At 35.3% G+C, this 24119-nt stretch overlaps 1 protein-coding gene across 5 annotated transcripts in view; it reads left to right on the forward strand.

The window, feature by feature from the left end:
• Positions 1-24119, forward strand: part of CFAP47 (cilia and flagella associated protein 47) — a 504616-nt gene that overhangs the window by 165682 nt on the left and 314815 nt on the right. For all 5 annotated transcript variants that reach the window (XR_005386243.1, XR_005386242.1, XM_038587158.1 and 2 more), the window contains exons 30-31: positions 7163-7384; positions 22298-22379. Coding sequence is in view for 3 of the 5 variants with exons in the window: in XM_038587158.1 (XP_038443086.1) it covers positions 7163-7384; positions 22298-22379 (304 nt within the window). In the remaining 2 variants the exon portion in view is untranslated. The remainder of the gene's footprint in view (positions 1-7162; positions 7385-22297; positions 22380-24119) is intronic.

A 24119-nucleotide genomic window follows, 5' to 3' on the forward strand; every position in this document is an offset into this window, starting at 1 on the left:
TTAGTGTTGTTATAGTTCTCCAGTCTTTCTGACATTTCAGGAATATTTTGAGAAGGAGAGAAGATAAGCACATATATTCATTTTATCATCTTGAACAGAAAATTGATATTCCGGGATCCCTGGGTGGCGCAGCGGTTTAGCGCCTGCCTTTGGCCCAGGGCGCGATCCTGGAGACCCGGGATCGAATCCCACATCAGGCTACCGGTGCATGGAGCCTGCTTCTCCCTCTGCCTTTGTCTCTGGCGCTCTCTCTCTCTCTGTCTCTCAGTCTTTCATGAATAAATAAAAATAAATAAAATCTTAAAAAAAAAAAAAAAGAAAATTGATATTCCTTCTCATAGTTTTCTACAGTTTTACTCTTTCATTTTATCCCAGCTTAATGATCTGTAATTTCTGTTAGTGCTTTCATTATTGTGGTCTAGTAATCCATGCCCTATTGAACTTGCTTGGCAATATGTCTGTTACCTTGTTCCTTTAAAAAAAATTGTGTGTTGGTATTTTATTAATGATAATAGTTCATATATATATTGGGCTCCTACTATGAACAAAACATATGTGTTTTGTGGGTATTAATTCATGTATTCTTTATAATAATCCTATGAGGTAAATACTATTATTATCCCCATTTTACTGTGGGAAACTGAGACAAAGAGAGAATTAGTAAGTTTCTCAAAGTTACTCAGCTGATAAATAGCAGAGCCAGGATTTGAAGCCAAGCATTCTATCCTAGAGCTAGTGCTTTTAAGCTTCATTCCACTTGCTAATTATTGTAGGATCAGATTAAGATTTAGGGAGCTTTGACACTTGAAAGACATGAGCTCCACTATTTGGCATTTTGTCTTTGGCTTTAGACTGGGCACTATAAGTACCTATGGTTAGGTATATCAGTTCAAGAAGATTAAGAATATGGTAGTCTAGAACTGAGGAGAGTTATATAATCCTAATGTTTATAGGCTAAGTCTAGGATTTCAGATCCAGTGAAGCTCAAAGTCCTGGGCAAGCCTTCAATTCTAGCAAAGTCAGCCATATTAACAGGGAAAGTGGAATTGCTTGGCCTTATATGCAATAACCCACCACTGAAGAGTCATCCACTACAGGATGTATAACCTGGAAGACTAGAATTCATTGTGAATTACGGTGTGGACATCAAAAACTTTTTGTTTTCCTTTTAACACTATTGAACATTTTTTGACTTGAACATTTTTTGACATATTTATGCATCAGCTTTCTTGAACCTGAAGATACAGATAGTCAGAAATGCTGCTTTATTGGTATATTAGCTCAGATAATTTCACTCTTTACAAACACCAATTTGTGGCAGACAGGCCATATGGTCCATTTCATTTGTTAATTTGAGAGATATTCAGGTGGAATAGCAGAAACCAATTATTTGAAGAGATTACCTTTATTGATTAGTAGTCTGTTTACAATTCTTAGAGGCCCCTAGATATTATTTATTTTCTGCCCTTCCTGAAATCACCAAAAGATGGAAATAGCTATTGAAAAAAATAAGAGAACACAATTTATGTTTCCAAAATCATCAGAGGAAATGTACTAAATATAATAGCCCACTCACTTCAGGTTGGATGAATTGTGGGAATTAACATTTTTTCTAAACACTACTGGGAAGATCTGTAAGCAACTGATCACAGAAACATTTACATCATAATGAAAATTCCACTGCATCTGGCAGAAGTGGTTGCAGTACATGTCATTGCTAGTCCAAACTTCTATTCCAATATGTACCTCCTTCCAGCTGCCACACACCAAGAGCGCATCTGGGAATGCCAGTCAGGAAGCTTAGGGGAAAGGGTTCAAATTGTTTTAGAGCTACATTCTATACCAGAAATGTGCATTTAGTGTAAATATATAGAATCTCACAGGAAATCAAAGTAATCAGTAGAATAGTCTACCATTCATAATGACAGCATGCAAAATGAAATATTTTCTCACTGCCTCTGCTTCCTCATTTATAAAAAGAGGTAATAATAATACCTACCTTATATAATTGTTGTGATATTTAAAAAAGGTAATAACCTTTATGAGAACAGAGTATGAGACCTAATAAGCATTCAATAAATGTTATTAAATTTAGTTAGTATTATGTTAGCAGCATTATATATTTCTGATCTCATTCACTGTATTCACCAACTCTTCTATTTGACAGTGGAAGGTAAATTTAAAACCGATCTTTTCCAAGCAGTTACCAAATGATATTTCATTAATATTTTTCCTTACCTTGCACAAGATTTTTTCCCAGTTTGATAAGAAACTTCTGACATTTTCTAAACTCTCTGTGTGTGTGTGTGTGTGTGTGTGTGTGTGTGGTATGCTTTTCTCTTTGCCACTTTGAGCTGCTGGCAAGATCACTGATAAATTTAGCAATATAAACATAAAGTTTCTCCTCCATTTCTGGGCAGGCTGCCTATTCTTTTTGCCAGCCATGTCCAACAAAATCACAAAAATGTGTCTTTAGAGTGAAAGTGTTAAAATAAAAGTGTTAAATAACTGATTAGAGTTGGCTTCCTTGAATTTTTTTTTTCATTTTTCCACATTACAGTAAGAATAGTGAATCATTTTATAATTCTTCTCAAGGCAGTTTCCTTCTTTAACCATTTTACTACTTGTTTGCTGGGAATAGTGGTAAGTGGTAGGTGGTTTCTTTACCTGGAAAGATAGATCATGATGTAAGTACATGAGCCTTTTGCTTGTGCATATTTTCAATCTCCAAAGTAGAAGGACTCTCATAATTGAAAAGAGACTTTAAATAATCTAATATCTTAATATATAAACAAGAAGAGAAGGAATATTGTTAACCGTTATCAAAATTTTAGTTAAAGTCCACACTTGTGAGATATGCGTACATATAGATATTAAAGAAAAGACTGTAGTTTATACATCAGAATTTGTACTCCCAGTGGGAAATCCAGTTATAATCCAGTTAATCCACTAACAATGTCACCTTTTCCTTTAACAATCCTCTAGATAGTAATTTTAACTACCCAATTTCAGTCAGCCTTTAAGGGGTTGGGGAACTTTGAAGACCCAAGCTGTTCCCTCTTGACTTTTCAAATCATGAAATAAAATACACATAGAGAAAGATTCATAAACCAAGTACAACCCCTCATTTACTCCTAGAGCAAATCCCTGTGCAGGCTTCCCTTTAACAGCACTCCAGAAGCCTCTTTGACACTCACAATCTACAAGATCTCTATAACTGAAAGGAAATCACCAGCTTGCCTTTTATGGTAATCATTTCCTTACCTTTTTTTAAAAAAAAAATTTTATCATGCAAGAATAGATCTGTGAACTCCAGAGTTTAAGGTTTCTGTTTTTGAATTTCAATCATGCTTGTCACCACATAACATATAGACAGAATTATACTACGTGAACATGTGTGTAGCTCTCACTTAGACCAAGATATAGAACATAGTGGAAGGTCTGTGTGGCTCAGAGGTTGAACATCTGCCTTTGGCTCAAGGTATGATCCAGAGGTCCAGGGATTGAGCTCCCTGTGGGGAGCCTGCTTCTCCCTCTACCTATGTCTCTGACTTCTCTCTGTGTCTCTCATGAATAAATAAATAAAATCATTAAAAAAAAAAAAAAGAAAGAAATAGAGCATAGCTAACATCTCCAAATCCCTGCCACTTCTATTTCCCTTCCCTTCCCCTGGAGAGGTCACCATTATCCTGAATTCTAACACCAAAGATTAGTTTTTTCTAGTTTTGAACATGATGTAGGAAAAATCGTACAATTTGCATTTTTTTGTAGCATCTGGATTTTTTTAATCAATATTATGTTCATGTGATTCATTATTGCATTTCAAAGTGGATTACTAGTAATGCTGTACACTAGGCCATTATATGAATATTCTATTGAATCATTCTGTCCATAGATGCTTCACTGGCTTCTAGATTTTTCTATTATGAAAAATGCAACTATGGAAATTTTAACATATGTCTTTTGATACATATTTCTGAAAGGCTTATATGTTGAGTAAAATTGCTAGATCATAAGATAAAAATATGATCACCTTTAGAAGTTACTTCCAAGTAGCTTTCCAAAGTGGTTATACCTATTTCCACTCCCACAGGTCATATATGAAAGTTCTATTTGCTCTATATTCCAAGAAACAGTTAATATTTCAGTCTTTTCAATATTAGCTCTGAGTGAGGTTTGAACTGACATTTTACTACTCTTGATATTAAGAAAAAATTATATTTTCTTGGTCATTTGGAAATGTTGTATCATGAAGAGCCTGTTCTTTGTAGTTATTCTTATTGTGGTTCATAGTGATTCTCTCATCTGTGGTCTGATTTTTTTTTTTTTTTGTCAGTTTTGGAACTCTCTCAGTCAATATGCTTTCCATTATGTGACTACCTCATTCTTTTGGGCTCCTCTCCTTTGCTCACTCTTCTGTGTTTCCATCCTTTTATCCCTCTCTGTTATAGTACAGATACTTTCCTATGACCTATATTCCATTGCATTACTTTTTTCTTCACTTGATTTAGTTTGCTGTTAACTTCATCCATTGCTCTCTTCATTTTACTTACTAGATTTGTTTGTTTCTAAATTTTCCATTTAGTTATATACATATATTTTAAATATTTATTTATTTGAGAGAGAGAGAGAAGAGAGCACAAGCAGGGGAAGTGTCAGAGGGAGAAGAAGAAGCAGGGAGCCCAATGTGGAACTCCATTCCAGGCCCCTGGGATCATGACCTGAACTGAAGGCAGGTGCTTAACTGACTGAGCCACCAAGGTACCCCTAAAGATTTGATTTATTGAGAGAGAAGAAGAGAGAGAGCAAGGGGGGGGAGGGACTGAATCAGAATGAGAGAGAATCTCAAGCAGACTCCACTCTGAGCGCAAAGCCAGACACAGGGCTTGAGATAATGATCTGAGGTGAAATCAAGAATCAAATGCTTAACAGACTGAGCCACCCAGAAGCCTCTCCATTTAGTTATATTTTTATATAACTTATAGTTCAATGACAAAATTCTCAATCTTAATCATAGTACATACAATTACTTTAAAATCTGTGTCTTAAAACTATAATATGTGGGCCCTGTGTGTCCATTCATATTATTTATTGTTTCTTACTATTTATATTCAACTTGTTTTTTCTTCTTCTTTTTTTAGTTATTGTCTGGTTATGTCTTAATTCTGTTTAGATCATTTATCTTCTTCATAATTTTTTATAGAAATATTTTCAGGTATTAATTATTTTCCATGAAATATTTGCTTTGTTGGTACCTTCAGGATATACTAGCTCTATTATATACATTACTAATGAGGAACTTGAGAAACAGACAAGTCAAGTAGCTTCCATAAAGTCACACAGTAAGAGGCAGAGCCAGAGTTTGAGCAATGGTACTCAAACCCTTACCTAAGTCAATGTACTTTGTCCTATAATATGCAATATAGACCTACTAGCTACCAAACTGGAGAATGGCCACTCAAAATGACTCCTTGGGCACTTTTTATTTGTCAGTCTAAATTAGTGATACATTTTGACTTTGATTGCTAGCAAACAAGTAGACAGTATACTGTAGTATTAGATAATTGATAAACTATAGAGAGCAAGAATTGTTTGAATTTTTTTTAATCCATTTAATAATTAGCATCCATTGTAACTCAGTGTGAGAAGTATCAGAAATAGAGATTGTACTGTCTTATTTAAAGGACAGAGAAATATATAAGAGCATTAGCTCTCTGGGTTTATCTTTAAAATGTGAATCTCTGCTTATGAGGCCAATGTGCAGGATAAGCCCTTCTAATTATTAGAATACAATATTGAGAAAATATGTATAAATTTGTTTTTGTCTATACATGTGTTATGAATATTTGACATCTATCTTGAAAACTATTATAGGCATTATTACCTCCAGTTTAAATGGTATAAAATTTGAATTCAATGAGTTTGGATAACTTCTCAACCAGCTAGCAGTTAATGGGTCCAGGACTTAACTCCTGTACTGTTTATCCAAAGCAGTTACATTTTCTATTCACAATCCAATCTTCCAGACCTGACAATTGCAACATCAGATTATGATGTGTGTTTAAAATGAGATAATAGAAAGTTCCAGGGTTATCAAAACATCTAATTTGTACTAACAAATGATAGCTGAGTAAGGTGAATTTTATAATTTCTTATTTGATTTTATTTTTTATTCTTTTTTAATTTTTTATTGGTGTTCAATTTACTAACATACAGAATAACCCCCAGTGCCCGTCACCCATTCACTCCCACCCTCCGCCCTCCTCCCCTTCCACCACCCCTAGTTCATTTTCCAGAGTTAGCAGTCTTTACGTTCTGTCTCCCTTTCTGATATTTCCCACACATTTCTTCTCCCTTCCCTTATATTCCCTTTCACTATTATTTATATTCCCCAAATGAATGAGAACATATAATGTTTGTCCTTCTCCGACTGACTTACTTCACTCAGCATAATACCCTCCAGTTCCATCCACGTAGAAGCAAATGGTGGGTATTTGTCATTTCTAATAGCTGAGTAATATTCCATTGTATACATAAACCACATCTTCTTTATCCATTCATCTTTCGTTGGACACCGAGGCTCCTTCCACGGTTTGGCTATCGTGGCCATTGCTGCTATAAACATCGGGGTGCAGGTGTCCCGGCGTTTCACTGCATCTGTATCTTTGGGGTAAATCCCCAATAGTGCAATTGCTGGGTCGTAGGGCAGGTCTATTTTTAAGTCTTTGAGGAACCTCCACACAGTTTTCCAGAGTGGCTGCACCAGTTCACATTCCCACCAACAGTGTAAGAGGGTTCCCTTTTCTCCGCATCCCCTCCAACATTTGTGGTTTCCTGCCTTGTTAATTTGCCCCATTCTCACCGGTGTGAGGTGGTATCTCATTGTGGTTTTGATTTGTATTTCCCTGATGGCAAGTGATGCAGAGCATTTTCTCATATGCATGTTGGCCATGTCTATGTCTTCCTCTGTGAGATTTCTCTTCATGTCTTTTGCCCATTTCATGATTGGATTGTTTGTTTCTTTGGTGTTGAGTTTAATAAGTTCTTTATAGATCTTGGAAACTTTATTTGATTTTAAATAGAACTTTATTTAGTCATTGAAAATTTTTTTCATAACATAACATACTGTTTTTTTTTTAATTTTAAAATTGTTTTCTCATAGGGAAGTGTATAAAATAAAATTCTACTCATCAACCTCATCATCCAAAAAAATTTCCAGACAGAACGACTTTTCAAAATATAATAAGACCATTTATGATGTGATGCTCCATTTGAGTGGAAAAATGCCACCTGGAATTAATTCAAGTCAGTCCTTACCTGAGGATTACACTGAAAGGGTGATTCAACTTCATTCTCAACATTCTTCACTTCTTGACTTTCTCATGTAAGAGCATGAATGTGCTAATTTAAGCATGTAATTTTGGCTTGGATAGATACATAAGTAAATGGGTAGATAGGTAGATTTTGATATTATTTGTCTTTTTTATAATATATTTACCATGTTTCCAGTATATGCATAATCCTGTAATATATACTCTGGAAAGATAATGGAAAATAAACATTTCATAGACTGTTGAATTGGCAACTTAAGGCATTCATTCCCAAGCTTTATCATCAATCCATATCATTGTGAGAGCATGTTAAACAGGTTTCTGGCCCTTACCCACAGATTTATGATGTTAATTTGCATTTATAAGGAGTTTTAGGTGATATTGATTTCTTCTGGTCCATGACCTCATTTTGAGTTTTCTTACCTAGACAAATATATAAGTTCATAGAACTAAAAAGGGATGATACCAATAAGTTTATTTCTCAGAATATTGTTAGTATAATCTCAAGTTATACTATGAATTTTTAGTCCACATAGTTGTCTTTTAATATTAAAATAATCAGCAGATGAAAATTTCCATAACTGGTTGACAGAAAATATAGGAAAAATATTTGTCATTATAATGTCTGTGTTCCTCTGCAGAGATTATAAATGGTGAGTGGCCAAGAAATAGAAAAGCAGTGTTCATTAAAAGTCTGAGGAGAGTACTGGTGAATTTATATTAATTCTTTTGCTTATATTTGCAGTATCCTTATCCACTGGAACATCCATAACCATGCTTCTATATCACTAAAATAACATTTGTTACTTGTAATTATTATGCAATAGGGTTCATATTTTTGAAATATATTGCTGTGTCTTTATATCATTGCTTCTTTGTGTATGGAATCTATTCCATAGTTGGCCAGAAATGTTCACCTACCTTAGCAGGGGTGGGGATGGAGGGTAACAAAAGGAATCTCAAAGCAGGAATGCAAATGAAAAATTTGGTGTTCAAAAATTTTTTTTTAATTTCCAAATCAGAATTTTTGAGTCTCTAGCAATATTATGGTCTTAAAAATTAGACATGATATACAGAGAAACAGGAATATGACAGCAGAGTAGGAGTACTCTAGACTTGTCTCCTTCCATGAACATAACCAGGTAACTATCAAATCATCCTAAATACCCCAGAAATTGACCTGAAGACTGATAGAACAAGGAAAGGGAGGAAGAGGCCACATTGAAGAAGGTAGGAAGTATGGAGATACGGTTTAGGAGAGAAATCAATCTTGGGTGCTACTGAGGGGAGGGAGCCAGGGTCACTGAGAATGGTGAGAGAGGAAGACACAGGGAACACAAAAAGAGAATGTTTCCCCATAGCCATTGGCTTGGAAAATGAAAGGTACAGATTTTCATGAGTTTTTGCAACCAGGGGGCCTTAAACACTGGAGTTTTAAATATCAGTGGGCTTGGCTGTGATACAGCCTGGAAAGCACTGTGCTACTTTGGAGAGAAGGCAGGCAAACAACCCAAGGGCATACAGTGTGGAAAGAACAAGGTAAAGAACGACTGGGGCACACATTGGGGAGATCATTTGCCCCTCTCTGTGTGTCCCTGAGAAAGCAGCATTCACAGAGACACCTGTCCAGGAACAAAGGAGCTTGCTGGTGCCATTTCCCTCCCCTGCCCCTCACCATAAGCACAGAACCATCAGTGGGAAGCAGCCCAGAATGACACTGGCTGTCTAACTTGCTTATACTAAGCCTCCTCCTCTTCACTCCAGTGAGATTGCTCTTCTCAGTCATGTTTGCATCAGTTCCAAGCCAGCAGATTCCTCTTCCAGAAGACTGGTACAAATCCCAGTCTACACCACATCTCCCAAACAGAGAGTTTTGCAGTACCTTAGTTCCAGTGGAGGTAGTGACAGGTCTCATTTCACAAGCAAACCAAAGCATACCTAGTTAAAACTCACCATGTTCAGGCCAGGGACCAAACACTGCCCACATCAGGCAAGGAAAGCTTTTGCAGATGACTGACCTAAAGATAAAGTGACCAGGACACAGCAGCAGCACACATGCAGCACACAGCAGAGACATTCCCTAAAGAGCCAAGGCCTGAGCACTACATGATTTTTCTTCATAAGGCTAGGAGTAGGAGAAATAATTGCCTTTTCTAATTAAAAAAAAAAAAAAAAAAAAAAAAAGCAGGCAGGGACTTAGACAGAATGAGAAGACAGAAGAATTTATCCCAAATGAAAGAAAAAGATAAGATCACAGACAGAGATCTAAGTGAAACAGAGATGACTAACATGCTGATGGAGAATTTAAAGTAATGATCATAAGGATACTCACTGGACTTGAGGAAAGAATAGAAAACATTGGTAAGACCCTTACCACAGAGATAGAAGAATTAAAAAAGAGTCAGAGATGAAGAGATGAAGAGTGCAATAAATGAGATTAGAAACACATTTGACTCAATGAACAGCAGGCTGGAAGAAGCAGAGGAATTAAATAATGACCTAGAATACAAAGAAATGGAAAACAATAAAGCTGAACAAAAGAGAGAAAGAATTATGCAAACATAGGGAATGCAGTGCCTCCATCCAACATAATAACATTCGTATAGGATTCCCAGAAGAAGAAGAGAGAAAAAGGGGAAGAAAATTTGTTTGAGGAAATAATAGCTAAAACCTTCCATGATCTGGAAAAGGAAACAGACATCCCAATCCAGGAGGCACAGAGAACCCCCAACAAAATCAACAAAAGCAGGCCAACACCAAGACATATTATACTTAAATGTGCTGAATATAATGATAAAGAAAATTCTTAAAAGCATTAAGACAAAAGAAGTCATTAACTTACAAGAGGAAGCCCATAAGGCTAGCTGGGGATTCTTCAACAAAATCTTGGCAAGCCAGAAGAGAGTGGCATGATATATTCAAAGTGCTGAAAGGGAAAATCTGAAGCCAAGAACACTCTATCCAGCAAGGCTGTCATTCAGAATAGGAGAGATAAGCATTTCCCCAGACAAAAACTAACGGAGTTTGTGACCACTAAGCTAGCCTTGCAAGAAATATTAAAGAATACTTTTTGAGTGGAAAGGAGAGGCCAAAAGTGACAGTACAGGGCAGCCCGGGTGGCTCAGCAGTTTAGTGCCACTTTCAGCCCAGGGCGTGATCCTGGAGACCCGAGATCAAGTCCCTCGTCAGGCTCCCTACAGGGAGCCTGCTTCTCCCTTGGCCTGTGTCTCTGCCTCTCTCTCTCTCTGTTGCTCATGAATAAATAAATAAAATATTTTTTTAAAGTATTCAAAAGTGACAGTACAAATGCAGGAAACATGAAAGCAGTAAAAATGAATACTTCTGCAAAAAAATCAGTCAAAGAACTCACCAAAAAAAGGGTATAAAATATACTAACATATGCCTAAGACATGGAGAGGAGAGAATAATAGGTTCAAACTTAAATGACCATCAACTTAATGTAGACTGCTATATGCAGGAGAGGTTAGATACAAACCAAATGGTAACTATATATAACTATATAACTATATAACAACTATATAACTATATATATATATATAAACATGTAAAGAATAAAGAGAAAGAAATACAAATATATCACTGAAGAAAATAAGCAAAAAAAAATAAAGACAAAAGGTCAGAGAAAATTTTCAGAAACAACCACAAAACAAGTACTAAAATGGTAATACATACTTATCAGTAATTACTTTGAATGTAAATGGACTAAAAGCTCTAATCAGAAGGCATAGGGTGTCAGAATGGATAAAAAAAAAATATAAGACTCATCTATATGCTGCTTATAAGAGACTCATTTTAGATCTAAGGACATTTGCAGATTGAAAGTCAAGGGATGGAGAAATATTTATCATGCAAATAGATGTCAAAAGAAAGGCAGAGTAGCAATATCTACATTGGAAAAACTGGACTTTAAAACAAAGACTGTAACAAAAGACAAAGAAGGTCACTACATCGTAAGAAAGGGGACAACCCAACAAGAAGATATAACAATTGAAAATATTTATGCACCCAAGATGAGAGCACAGAAATACAGAAAGTAGTTAATAACAAACATAAAGGAACTAACCAATAATAATACAATAATAGTCAAAGACTTTTAACACCCCACTTACATCAATGGACGGATCAGCTAAATAGAAAGTCAATAAGAAAACAATGACTTTGAATGACACACTGGACCAGATGGACTTAGCAGATGTATTCAGAACATTTCAACCTAAAACAGCACAATATACATTTTTTCAAGTGCACATGGAACATTCTCGAGAATACATCACATAGTAGGCCACAAAACAAACCTCAACAAATACAAGAAGAAAGAAGTCATACCATGCACCTTTTCTGACCACCACACTGTGAAACTAGAAGGCAACCACAAGAAAAATCTGGAAAGATAACAAATACGTGGAAGTTAAATAACATGCTACTAAATAATGAATGAGTCAACTAGGAAATCAAAGAAGAAATGAAAAGATACATGGAAACAAATGAAAATGGAAACACAGTGGTCTAAACCCTTTGGGATGCAATAAAAGAGGTCCTAAGAGAGAATATATAGCAATACAAGCCTACCTCAAGAAGCAAGAAAAATCTCAAACAACCTAACTTTATACCTAAATGAGCTAGGAAAAAAAAAAAAAAAAAAACAGCCTAAAGCCAGAAGGAAGGAAATAATAATTAGAGCAGAAATAGATGATAAAGAAACTAAAAGAACAGTAGAACACATGAATGAAACCAGAAGCTGATTCTTTGAAAAAATTAATAAAATTGATAAACTTGTAGCCAGATTTAGCAAAAGGAAAACAGAAAGGACCCAAATAAATAAAATTATAAATGAGAGAGAAGAAATAATGACTGACAGCACAGAAATGCAAATAATCATAAGAGAATATTATGAAAAACTATATGCCAATAAACTGGACAAGCTAGAAGAGAAGGATAAATTCCTAGAAACAGATGAATCACCAAAACTGAATCAGGAACAGATAGGAAATTTGAACAGACTGATAAACAGTAAAGAAATGGAATCAGTAACCAAAAAACCCCCAACAAACAAAAGTCCAGGACCACAGGGCTTCACAAGTGAATTCTATCAAACATTTAAAGAAAAGTTAATACCAATTCTTCTCAAACTATTCCCAAAAAATAGAGATGGAGGAAAAATTTCCAAATTCGTTCCTTGAGACCAGCATTACCCAGATAGCAAAACCTGATAAAGACACCACAAAAAAAAAAAAAAAAAGAACTACAAGCCAATATCTCTGATGAACAGATATGCAAAAATCCTCAATAAAATAAGCCAAATTCAACAAAAAATTTAAATATCATTCACCACAATCAAGTGGGATTTATGCTTGGGCTACAAGGGTGGTTTAGTATCTCCAAATCAATCAGTGTAGTACATCACATCAATAAGAGAAAGTAAAAGAACTATATGATCTTTTCAACAGATGCAGAAAAAGTATTTGACAAAGTACAACATCCATTCATGATAAAGAAAAAAAAAAAAGAAAAGAAACCAAAACACCTCACCAAAGTAGATTTAGAGGGAATGTACCTCAACATAAAAAGGCCATATATGAAAAACCCACAGCTAATATCATGCTAAATAGGGAAAAACAGAGCTTTTCCTCTACAGTCAGGAACAAGACAGGAATATCCACTGTCACTACTTCTATTCAACATAGTACTGGAAGTCCTAGCCACAGTAATCAGAAAACAAAAAGAAATAAAGAGCATCCATATTGGCAAGGAAGAAGTAAAACTTTCACTATTTGCAGATGACATGATACTATATATTGAAAACACAGAAGACTCCACCAAAAAAAACTGCTAGAACTGGTACACAAATTCAGTAAAATTGCAGGATATAAAATCGACCAAAATCTGTTGCATATCTATATACTAATAATGAAGCAGCAAAAAAAAAGGGGGGGGGGGATCAATCCTTTTTACAATTGCACCAAAAACATTAAGATACCTAGGGGAAAAAAACCTGACCAAAGAGGTGAAAGACTTGTACTTGGAAACTACAAAACTTCAGTGAAAGAAATTGAAGACAACTCAAATAAATGGAAAGACATTCATGCTCATGGATTGGAAGAAAAATTTTTTTTAATGTCTATACTACTCAAAGCAATCTACACATTTAATGCAATCCCTATCAAAACACCAATAGCATTTTTCACAGAGCTAGAACAAACAATCCTGAAATTTGTATGGAACCACAAAAGAACCTGAATAGCCAAGGCAATCTTGAAAAAGAAAAGCAAAGCTGAAGGCATCACAATTCTGGAGTTCAAGTTATATTACAAAGTTGTGGTTATCAAAACAGTATGGTACTGTCATAAAAATGAACATATAGATCAATGGAACAGAATAGAAAACTCAGAAATAAACCAACAATTATTTGGTCAATTAATCTTGGACAAAGCAGAAAAGAATATGCCATGGGAAAAAGACTGTCTCCTCAACAAATGGTGTTGAGGAAACTGGACAGCAACAGGCAGAAGAATGAAACTGGACCACTTTCTTACACAAGTTAGAAAACTGAATTCAAAGTGAATTAAAGATCCAAATGTGTGAACTGAAACCATAAAAATCCTAGAGAAGAACACAGAAGAACACCTCTTTGACATCAGCTGTAGCAACTTCTTTCTAGATATGTCTCCTGAGGCAAGGGAAACAAAAGCAAAAATCAACTATTGTACTACATCAAAATAAAAAGCTTCTGTACAGCAAAGGAATCAATCAACAAAGCTAAAGGGCAACCTACTTAGGTTGCCCTTCTTCTTCCTACTGCAAGGGAGAAGATACTTTCAAATGACATATCTGATAAAGGTTAATATCCAAAATTTATAAAGAATTTAATACTCAGAACATAAATAATTCAATGAAAAAATGGGCAGAAGACATGAATAGATATTTTTCCAAAGAAGACATATAGATGGTCAACAAACACATGAAAAGGTCTTCAAAATCACTGATCATAAGGGACTACAAATCAAAACTACAATGACGTATCACCTCACACCAGTCAGAATGGCCAACATCAACAACAGAAGAAACAACAAGTATTGCTGAGGGTGTGGAGAACGGGAACCCTCTTGCACTGTTGGTGGGAATGCAAACTGGTGCAGCCACTGTGGAAAACATGAAGCTTCTTTAAAAAGTGAAAAATAGAACTAACTACCCTACAATTCAGCAATCACACTACAAGGTATTTTCCCAAAGAATATTAAAAAAAGGTATTTTTCAAAAGAAGATAAAATACTAATTCAGAGGGATACATACACCCCAATGTTTATAGCTGCATTATTTATAATAGCCAAATTATAAAAATAGCCCAAGTGTCCATCAACTGATGAGTTGATAAATAAGTGGTATATACATATACAAACACACTGGATTATTACTCAGCCATAAAGAGGAAATCTTGCCATTTGCAGTGACGTGGATGGAGCTAGGGAGTATAATGCCAAGTGAAATTAGTAATAAAAAGACAAATACTATATATGATTTCACTCATATGTAGAATTTAAGAAACAAAACAAATGAGCAGAGGGGAAAAAGAGGCAAACCAAGAAACAAACTCTTAACTATAGAAAAGAAACTAATGGTTACCAGATGGGTTTGGTTGGGGAATGGGTAAAATAGGTGATGGGAATTAAGGAGTGCACTTGTTGTGATGAGCATCAGATATTGTATGCAAGTGTTGAATCACTATATTGTACCCCTGAAGCTATTATTACACTGTATTTTTAACTAACTGGAATTTAAATAAAAACTTTTAAAAATTTAGAGATGGAGCTGAACAAATTATTTTCTTCATTTCTTAGGTGCTGCCATGTGAATAGTCAAAACTGGCTTGAGTTTCTTGTGACTTGTAAGGGACCTAGAAGTTTCTAATTCACTGAAGGGAACTGAGTTAAGACCCAGGCAGCCTGTTATGGAGGCTGACTAAATGAGAGGGACTCCACTAAAGAGACAGGAGGGTAGGAGTTGAAGCCATGGTATGAATGACAAATATATGAGAACTGGAGTGTGGCTGAGTCAGTTTTGAGAGACCTCTTGGTCCTCAATTGAGGAGGAGGAGAAATGCAAGATCCTCATCTCAGGCCTCAGCAGCAATTACCCACATGGCAACTGGTTCCAGGCAGTGATAGGGGGTATCGCCAAAGAGACTGGAGATCCAGAAAAGTAATCACAGACTTGCTTGTAGAAAGGTATAAGTGTCCCTCTCACCTACTTCATGTAAGCATAAATGTAGGACTGATCCATGTTCTGAGAGGCCTTACACAATTTGGAGATCCCTCCTTTATAAATTAACATCAAATTAAAAATACAAACTTTAGCAACATGGCTTTAGAAGAAACTCATGAATGTGATGAAAACTAAAGTTGAAGCTTTATTTACTACACAATAAATCTCTCTTTGTTGTTGCCATTGTGTGTGTGGGTGGGGGGAGGTCTGAAATTTTGATTGCTTGTCCCATAGAACAGAATTACTATAAGGAGACTGTTCAAGTTAGAAGACTCTAAAATATATGAACATTTAAGTCTAGGTTTTCTTCCTAATCCTATATATCTAATCTGGTTGAGAGAATGATAAAGATTTTATCAGCTAACGAAAATAGCACAGCTGTGTGTAACTTTGTCAATTATTTTCAATACCACTGACTTATTCATAGGTGAGTATACCTCCCTAATTTGTGTGCAAGCTGGGGGGCAGGAAGCACATCTCATTCATCTGGCATCTCTAATACCCAGGGTCCTTAATAACAAAGAATGGGGCCAATGTTCATTAAATATTTATTTATTAAGATTGTCTTTCACAGAGCTTGCTTTTTGAGCTTGTGTGGTGAAAGGAATAAAACTTTGAAATTGGGTCTCAGGATAGTCATATAGGAATGGAGAAAATGTTGTGAAATATGAAAAATTAGGGATAAGAGAAGATAAGGTAAAGCACTTGAATTCCAGGAGAAAAGGTATAACCAGTGAGAGAGGATTGAATTGGGAAAAGATGGAGTATATACTATGAAAGTTATACATTGAACTTTATTGATAATATTAAACTGTAAATTCTTAAAAATAACTAATTATTAAGGCATTTATTCCCCTGTATCCATATCAGTTTGCCCTGGCTGCCAATAACAGACTGGAAGGCTTAAACAACAGAAATTTGTTTTCTTACAGTTCTGGGGGCTGGAAATGCAAGATCAAGGTGTTGGCAGATTGGTTCTCTCCTGAGGCCTCTGGCTTGCAGACTTTCTCTCTGTCCTCACATGGTCTTTCCTCTGTGTGCACATACCCCTAAATGTCTCTCGGTGTGTCCAAATTTCATGGTCATATGTGGACACCAGGAAGTTTGGATTAGGGCTTATCCTAATACCTCATTTTATCTTAATTGCCTCTTTAAAGGCCTTGACTCCAAATATAGTCACATTCTGAAGTACCCGTGTAAGGATTTCAACATGTGACTTTTGAGGGGGGAAACAATTCAGCCCATAAAAATGTCATATGTGTTGTAATAACTATTTTGAAAGCAGTTATTATATTTTGTAATACATTTTTATCCTTATATTTGAAAGAATATACTTAATGTTTCTTGTCATTTGTGCATGTTATGGAATGAATTGGGTCTCCCTCTAATTCACATGTTGAAGCCCTAACCCCCAATGCAACTATATTTGGAAACAGGACCTTTAAGAATGTAATCATGGTTCATGATATAAAGATGGGATTCTAAGCTGTCTGCAAGCCAGGAAGAGAATGTTCACAAGCAACCAAATTTTCCAACATCTTGTTCTTGGACTTCTTGTCTCCACAACTGTGAGAAAATAAATTTCTATTGTATATGCAGCCTGCTGTATTCTGTTATGACAGACCAAGCTAACACAATGCCTAATATCCTTTGATATAATTTAATTTATTTATATGCAACAATAATTTTATGATATAATTAACTTTCACTGAAAAAACAAACTATTTTGGTTCATAATTTCCATAATATAAAACTATAAAACAGAAGCAGAACAAAACCACTATTTATCCTGCATTGAAACTGTAATGTAGGATATCACATAATATAAAACTATTATAACTCTTTCTAATACCATTGATTTTTAAATAAATTTTTCATTCACAAAAATAAATACACTTAGGAAACCAACTCACCGCCCTTTATAATTAAATTTAATTCCATTTGTCATTTCATTTCTTTTATCTTTAAAAAAATTATATCCTTCTTACTTATACATGACCACTATGGTATCTTATTTAATGGAATTGCATCTAAGAATGAAAATATTTTAAAGCAGCAGTCTAAGAGTGATTCTGGGAGAATTCACTGAAGTTGGGTAAAAAAGCATGGCTTTTGAACTAGGTAGACGCAGGCTTAAATTCTAGGTCTTTTGTACTCCTGTGACTTTCCACAAGTTAATCTGTTTAAGCTTCAATTTCAATATCTGTAAAGTTGAAGATGATAATTCGAAACTTGGTAAACAATAGAGTTAGAAATAATAGAGTAAGTATTATATGACACACTGTAGATGATGATGAGGAGGAGGAGGAGGAGGATGAATTTAAGTACAATAAACTGTGATCTATGGCTTTCATATGCTAAAATGTTTCCTTAAGTTTCTTCAATATGATAGCCATTAGCAACATAAACTGAAAACTGATTCTTGTGATACCATTATCACTGAAATAGAATATTTTAAAAATCTGTTGCTGTATTAGAGAGAAACATTTTATTGACATAAAATGTCCAGAAAACCAATATTTATCAAGCATGTCTTTATTAGATAAAATAGGTACATTTTAAAAGGTTTTGTAATTTTAAAATTGAAAGTACATAACTTTTGTTTTAATTTTACCATGTCCTACTCTTGGTCTTTGATGATTGATTTATTAAAGTAAATGCTTTAATTCAATAAGGCAAACATTCTAATGCTATTTTTATTTTAGAAGGTTGTGTTTAGAAGACTTTTCTTTTAGAAGGTTTTAATTATGATTATTATTTACCAAAAGAAAGAAAGTAGTGTTCTAATATCTAATGAAGTATTAACTGTGAATTGAAGGAAAACGTCAGACACTTAAATAAATCTTTATTGTTTGTGCACTATAGAAATGAAACAGTTTTCTGATAGTGTCATTAAATTCTGTGGTACTTGGAATTGTCATGTTATTCTTGCAGCACTTTTGTTGGTTAGCTCCCAGTGAGTGGTCTTGACATTTACATGGTAGTTTCTGTTTTGACATTTTATGGTGTGAGGACACAATTATGGAAGAATGATTTTGGACTTAATGCCAAGCCATTCAAATTTATTGTTCTTTTATCAGCAAATAGATGCTTATCAGGATATGTCGACCGTGATAAAATTCCTCAATATTTAAGTATAGCAATATGGTTCTTAAAATTGAGTCATTGATCTAAGATTCATGCATATGTTTCATCATGCAAATAAATGTACTAAATTCAAAGTAATCATAAATGTTATTAGCTTTCACATTTGAATTTGATGACAGTGGGTAAGGACTTTTATACAAGTGAAATTATATTGATTTTGTACAATAAATGAGAAATTCAAAAATCTTTAGAGATCAAATTGAGAATTTAATAACTCATTACATCTAATTTTATTATGTTCTACTTAGTGTAAACCTGGAAGAAATATTCAAATGGAAAACCTAGATTTTAAAAGTGTGATTAAATCAATTAGGCAACTCAACACTCTAAAACTACTGAGCAGACATAATAAAATCTATTGATAAAGACAATCGTAAATACTGCCTTAGGGACTGATGAAGTTAGGTCTTGAGATATATTCAAAATGAAAAGAAGACAAGTCTCATGTAGGAGAGGAAAAGTAATTTCCCCTGTACCCTTCTAGGTTCTTGGATGAGACCAACCTCCCCCCCCCCCCCCCCCCCCCGCCATAATAAAAGGACAGGAGGAAAAGAATTTGATTATGTATGTATGTAAGTACAGTGGCACCACAAAGATTTGAGACTCAAAAGTCAGCCAAAAGATGAGGCTTCTATACCATTCTGAGCTATGGAAAAGGGTAGGAGCTTAGGGCTTTAAAGAGAGAAGGGGGCCAAGAGGGGGAGGAGGTAATTCAGGAATGGTGAGAGGAGGAAATATTTGTTACACAAAGGTTACCCTGTCACACAGATAAATCTCTAAGGTGAAAAAGTTATCTCCTCACAATAGATCTCTTCCTGGTGGGGCCCCTTTTCTAATGTAAATTTTAAAATAAATGTGTGTTTTCCCTTACAAAAGGGTGACTTCTACCCTGTATTTAGAGCTTCTCCCTTTCTGCAGATTCTCCAAATAATTGGCATGCCAAAGAGGTATATTTTGGGATGGAATATTCTGCTACCCTTCACTTTATAATAGTGTCGGTAAAATGCTGTGAAAGAACAAAATACACCTGAGTAAATTTTAAAGCTCTTATCAGTCTTATTTTGGAATTCATGAACTGGGCAGCATCCAATCTAGCAGACAGAAGGAAGCTGAAGAGCTGTACAAGGCAAGAGATTTTATAGGCAGAAAGAAGCAAGAACAAGGAAGTCGTACTTACAATATGGGGAAGCAGCATATGCTGTCCCAAAATGTGCCACTTTGGCATGGGGATTATTTTGAGCTGAAGGCCACTGAGTCCCAGCAGACTCAGGAAAAGCTTTTTACCTCTCCCTTAATTGCCTACAAGCATTTACAGAGGGCCTGTACCAGGAAGAGAACGATTACCAGAGATAACTTTTTATATCAGACTTTACTACCTGGCATGGCAAATGATTGTTTACCAAACATTTGCTCTTCTAGTATTCCTGTGAATTGTCTTCCTCCCCTTTGAAGACCCAGGCCCCTACCCCCTTCTCCTTACCTTCAACTGTCTGACTGCCTCTCAGTCTTCACGTCTTTGTGGGGCTCTCCTAGGTATGTAATTAAATCTAAGGGTTTTTTTCCCCTCTTAATGTATCTTATGTCAATTTGATTATTGGACTAGCAAAAAAACATAGAAGGTAAAGAGGGAAAAGTTTTCTATTCCTACAGCACAAAAGCAGATTGGTTATTGCAAAGTTACTTTCTCTAGGAGGGATGGTAGGGGTCTGTCAGGCAGACTACCTAACTAATGCTGCTCAGGGGATTCCTGATTGACTGGTTTAAGATTCCATTTCTGGGAGAGCCAAAATCATAATGAAGTAATCACTTTGGTGACATGGAGCTTAGCATAAGTGACTCCATTTGGGGCCTATTGTCTTTAATAACGCAAACAATTCATTCTCCATTCTCAACATTTTACTGAGGGCCTATCCTCTGCTGGCCACTATGGAATACTCAAATGAATATCACACGGTCACCTTCTTCAAGAAGCTTTCAGTTTAATGCTTCCCTGATAATTTTTCTTAGGCTTTCAGTAGCATTTAATAGAAGTGATTATTTCCTTCTGAAATCCCTTATTTGCTTTGGATGCAAGGAAGTATTCCAGCTGCTATATATGTCTCTGAGCTGTCTTTGTTTTACCTCTAAGATTTCAACCTAATGGACCATCATATCATTTGAGTTCTTAAATATGCTTTAGGTCAGCTACTCCCGCTAAGGAATAGTGTTCCATTAAAATTAGATATTATTTAAATCTATAATCATTCCAGTGTAGTGAAGATTCATAGGAGTAATATAGATGCAGATGGGAAATGCTTGAAAATCAAAGAGAAGGGATGATGTTTGACCTTCAAACAAAGGAGCTTTATGTATGCAGCATAATTTCTTCTACCAGCTTCCACTGGCCCATGGCCAACTCAAACTTAACAATTCTAGAACTCTGGTCTCTCCTTTTACCCTTTCTTCTCATTCATTATGCTACCTTCCAGGTTTGAGCTTTCAGAATTATCTAGAGGCTTTTTTCTGCCTTTCCTTTTCCCCATTTTTTCAGTAGTGATAGGACTGCAAAATGTCTACAGAGTTGAGTACTAGATATGGCATTCTCTGATAAGTGCTTATGGTGGGTGGCATTCTATGCTCACCAAATGAGTTAGAACTAAATGTTTAAATCCCTGCTAGGAAACACTCCTGCCAAAACTGGGTTAAACTCTGTGAAAGTAGCTCTAGTGGTGATAGGTGTGCATATAAAGACTTTGAATAAAAATATTTCTCAATATTGGCTCAATTGTTTGAGCAATCAATTCTTGATTTCAACTCAGGTCATGAACTCAGAGTCATGAGATGGAGTTCTGTGTCAGGCTCTGCACTCAGTGTGGAGCCTGCTTAAGATTCTCTCTTTCTGTCTCTCTCCCTTACCTCTCACCCCCCACTCACGCTTTTTCTCTCTCAAATCAATAAATCTTTAAAAAATATTTCAAGAAATATGCCAACTAAAAAACTATAATCTTAAATGTGATAAATTATATATATTCATATATGCTTTTAAATGTATAAAATAATATAAATATATATGTGCTGCAACAGATATACTACTACAAATTTGTATAATCAAAGAAAATAGGTGATGGATTATGTTATATTGGGGGTTTTCTGTATTCAGGTATGTGTTGTAGCATTCACTGAGCATTGGGTGACTAATGGTCTGTTAGATGCTTTATTGTATTCAAACTTTTTCCAGATATTTTCCAATTTTATAATGTTATGCAACAATAAAATGGTTAGCCAAGTCCTATAACTCTCTATTCCATTATCATATAAGGATAGATGTGGCTGGTTGTAGGCACTTAGTAAGTTCTTTCTTATTATTAATTCTCTAAAGGAAACATCATATGCACATTTCATTGTTAAGGGAAGGGTTAAAGCTAATTGTATAAATTTTAAATTTAAAAATTAAAATTCAATACACATATAAACTATGATATTGAAATAAAGTTCAAATGCAGGTGGTATGCAAACTGTATTATACTATGATAATTTGGATTTTTCTTTTTTGATTTTAGCACTCAAGGAGCATGTATTTCTCATGTACTGCCAGAATTTCTGCTTGAACCAGAAGATTATAAAAAGTGGATTGAAATTACAGTAAGGCAATACAATTTCTAGGGAATAATCTGCACAGTTATTAAATTGACTGTTCTTTGGTCTTTGTTAGAAGATTTCATTTTAAAATACTGGTATTTTTATTTATGAAATGTCTTATGGATTATGCCTCTCTGGACAGCTTATTTATGTGTGTGTATAAATATTTAAATGTGTATATATGTATATATATACATATATGTATATATACACACAGACATATACACACATTTTTATATCTGTCTAAAAATCTTTGTGGAGTTCCTATTGTTGAGGAGCAAGGATATCCTGTTCCCTTCAAGGTTCTTCTAGCTAGACAAAGAATAAAATTGACATGAAACAGATTAGCAGGAGAAAATCAAATTTAATAGCAAATGTAAGGGGAATCCACACAGACATGGAAATTCCAAAGACAAAATGAGGTATATATGTGTCATTCTGAACTAAGGAGAAGGGGTAGGGCTCTGGGATTTCAAAGGGAAGGAATGCACCTCACCAGGTGCTAAGAAGAGTAGATGTTTGGTAATTAGATGTTTGCCCTGCCATACAGATGGGTCACTCAGGTAAAATCTATCTCTGCTAACAACCCTTATTCTGGGAAAGACCCTACCACCACCACCACCAATTTAAATTCTTCTGTGAGTTAAGGGAGAGGCAAAAGTTTCTCTTGAGCCCAGAGTGTCTCAGTTGCCTTCAGCTGAAAATAGCCGATATGCCAAAGTGGTATGTTTTGAGGGTACCTGTCCTAAATTCCTTCAAATTCAATATTTGTGCCAAAGTGACCCACCTAGCCTGCCCTTGGCCCCTATGCTATGCAGAAATTAATATATGGCTTTCTTAAATATATAAGTAATTGCTTCTTTTAGGGGATCTAGAAATGAATTGTGTGTGCTTATGTAAATGTTTTCTTAAATTTTTAGAATATGTATCTTCCAAGGAAAATACAAATTTAATTTCCCCACCACTTGCCACTTCCCTTCCTTAGTTAAAGGAGAGAATAGGCAGAAATTGAGCAAGACATGTCTAGTTATTGTCAAAGTATACAGTTCATTTTATGGAAACCTATTGAAAAGGGGAATTTCTTGGAGGAGCCTGCAGGCTTTGAAGCAACTCTACTTTAGTTGTGGCTCTGTTACTATACTCAACACATGATGCAAGCAGGAGAACCAGGGCTTGTCTTTTTTTTTTTTTTTTTTTAAGATGTATTTATTTATTTGGTGGGGTGGAGGGGGAAGAAGAAAAGGGAGAGGGAGAAAGAGACTCTCAAGCAACTCCCTGCTGAGTACGGAGCTTGATGTGGGGCTTCACCCCATGGCCTGAGCCAAAATCAAGAGTCAGATGGTCAACCAACTGAGCCACCCAGGTGCCACCAGGGACCTGTCCTTTGACACTCTGCTGAGTTACAGTGGCTTATCCAAAGGATGTGTTTCTTTTTCAGGCTCAGAGTTCAGAATAACTTTGCATCTCATTCTGCCACTTCTGTCACCAAATAAGCTAGTAGATACATTGAGTGGATAAATCTATAACCTCAGTAAGGGGCTATGCATTCCAGAAAGTTACCTCTGTTGATAGTTTCTGTTACCGGTGCATGAGGAATTAGAGATCTTGATGAATGTATAGATAGGGCATGCAAAACTTTGTAAAAAGAAAGAAAGAAAAAAAAAAAACCTTATATGCTAAGTAGTTAAAATTTTGAACTTATATTTGCATTGCATTTTAATTAACATTGTAATATTTTTTCCT

Source organism: Canis lupus, chromosome X, assembly GCF_011100685.1.
Source record: "Canis lupus familiaris isolate Mischka breed German Shepherd chromosome X, alternate assembly UU_Cfam_GSD_1.0, whole genome shotgun sequence".
In the NCBI taxonomy this organism is placed as follows: Eukaryota; Metazoa; Chordata; class Mammalia; order Carnivora; family Canidae; genus Canis; species Canis lupus.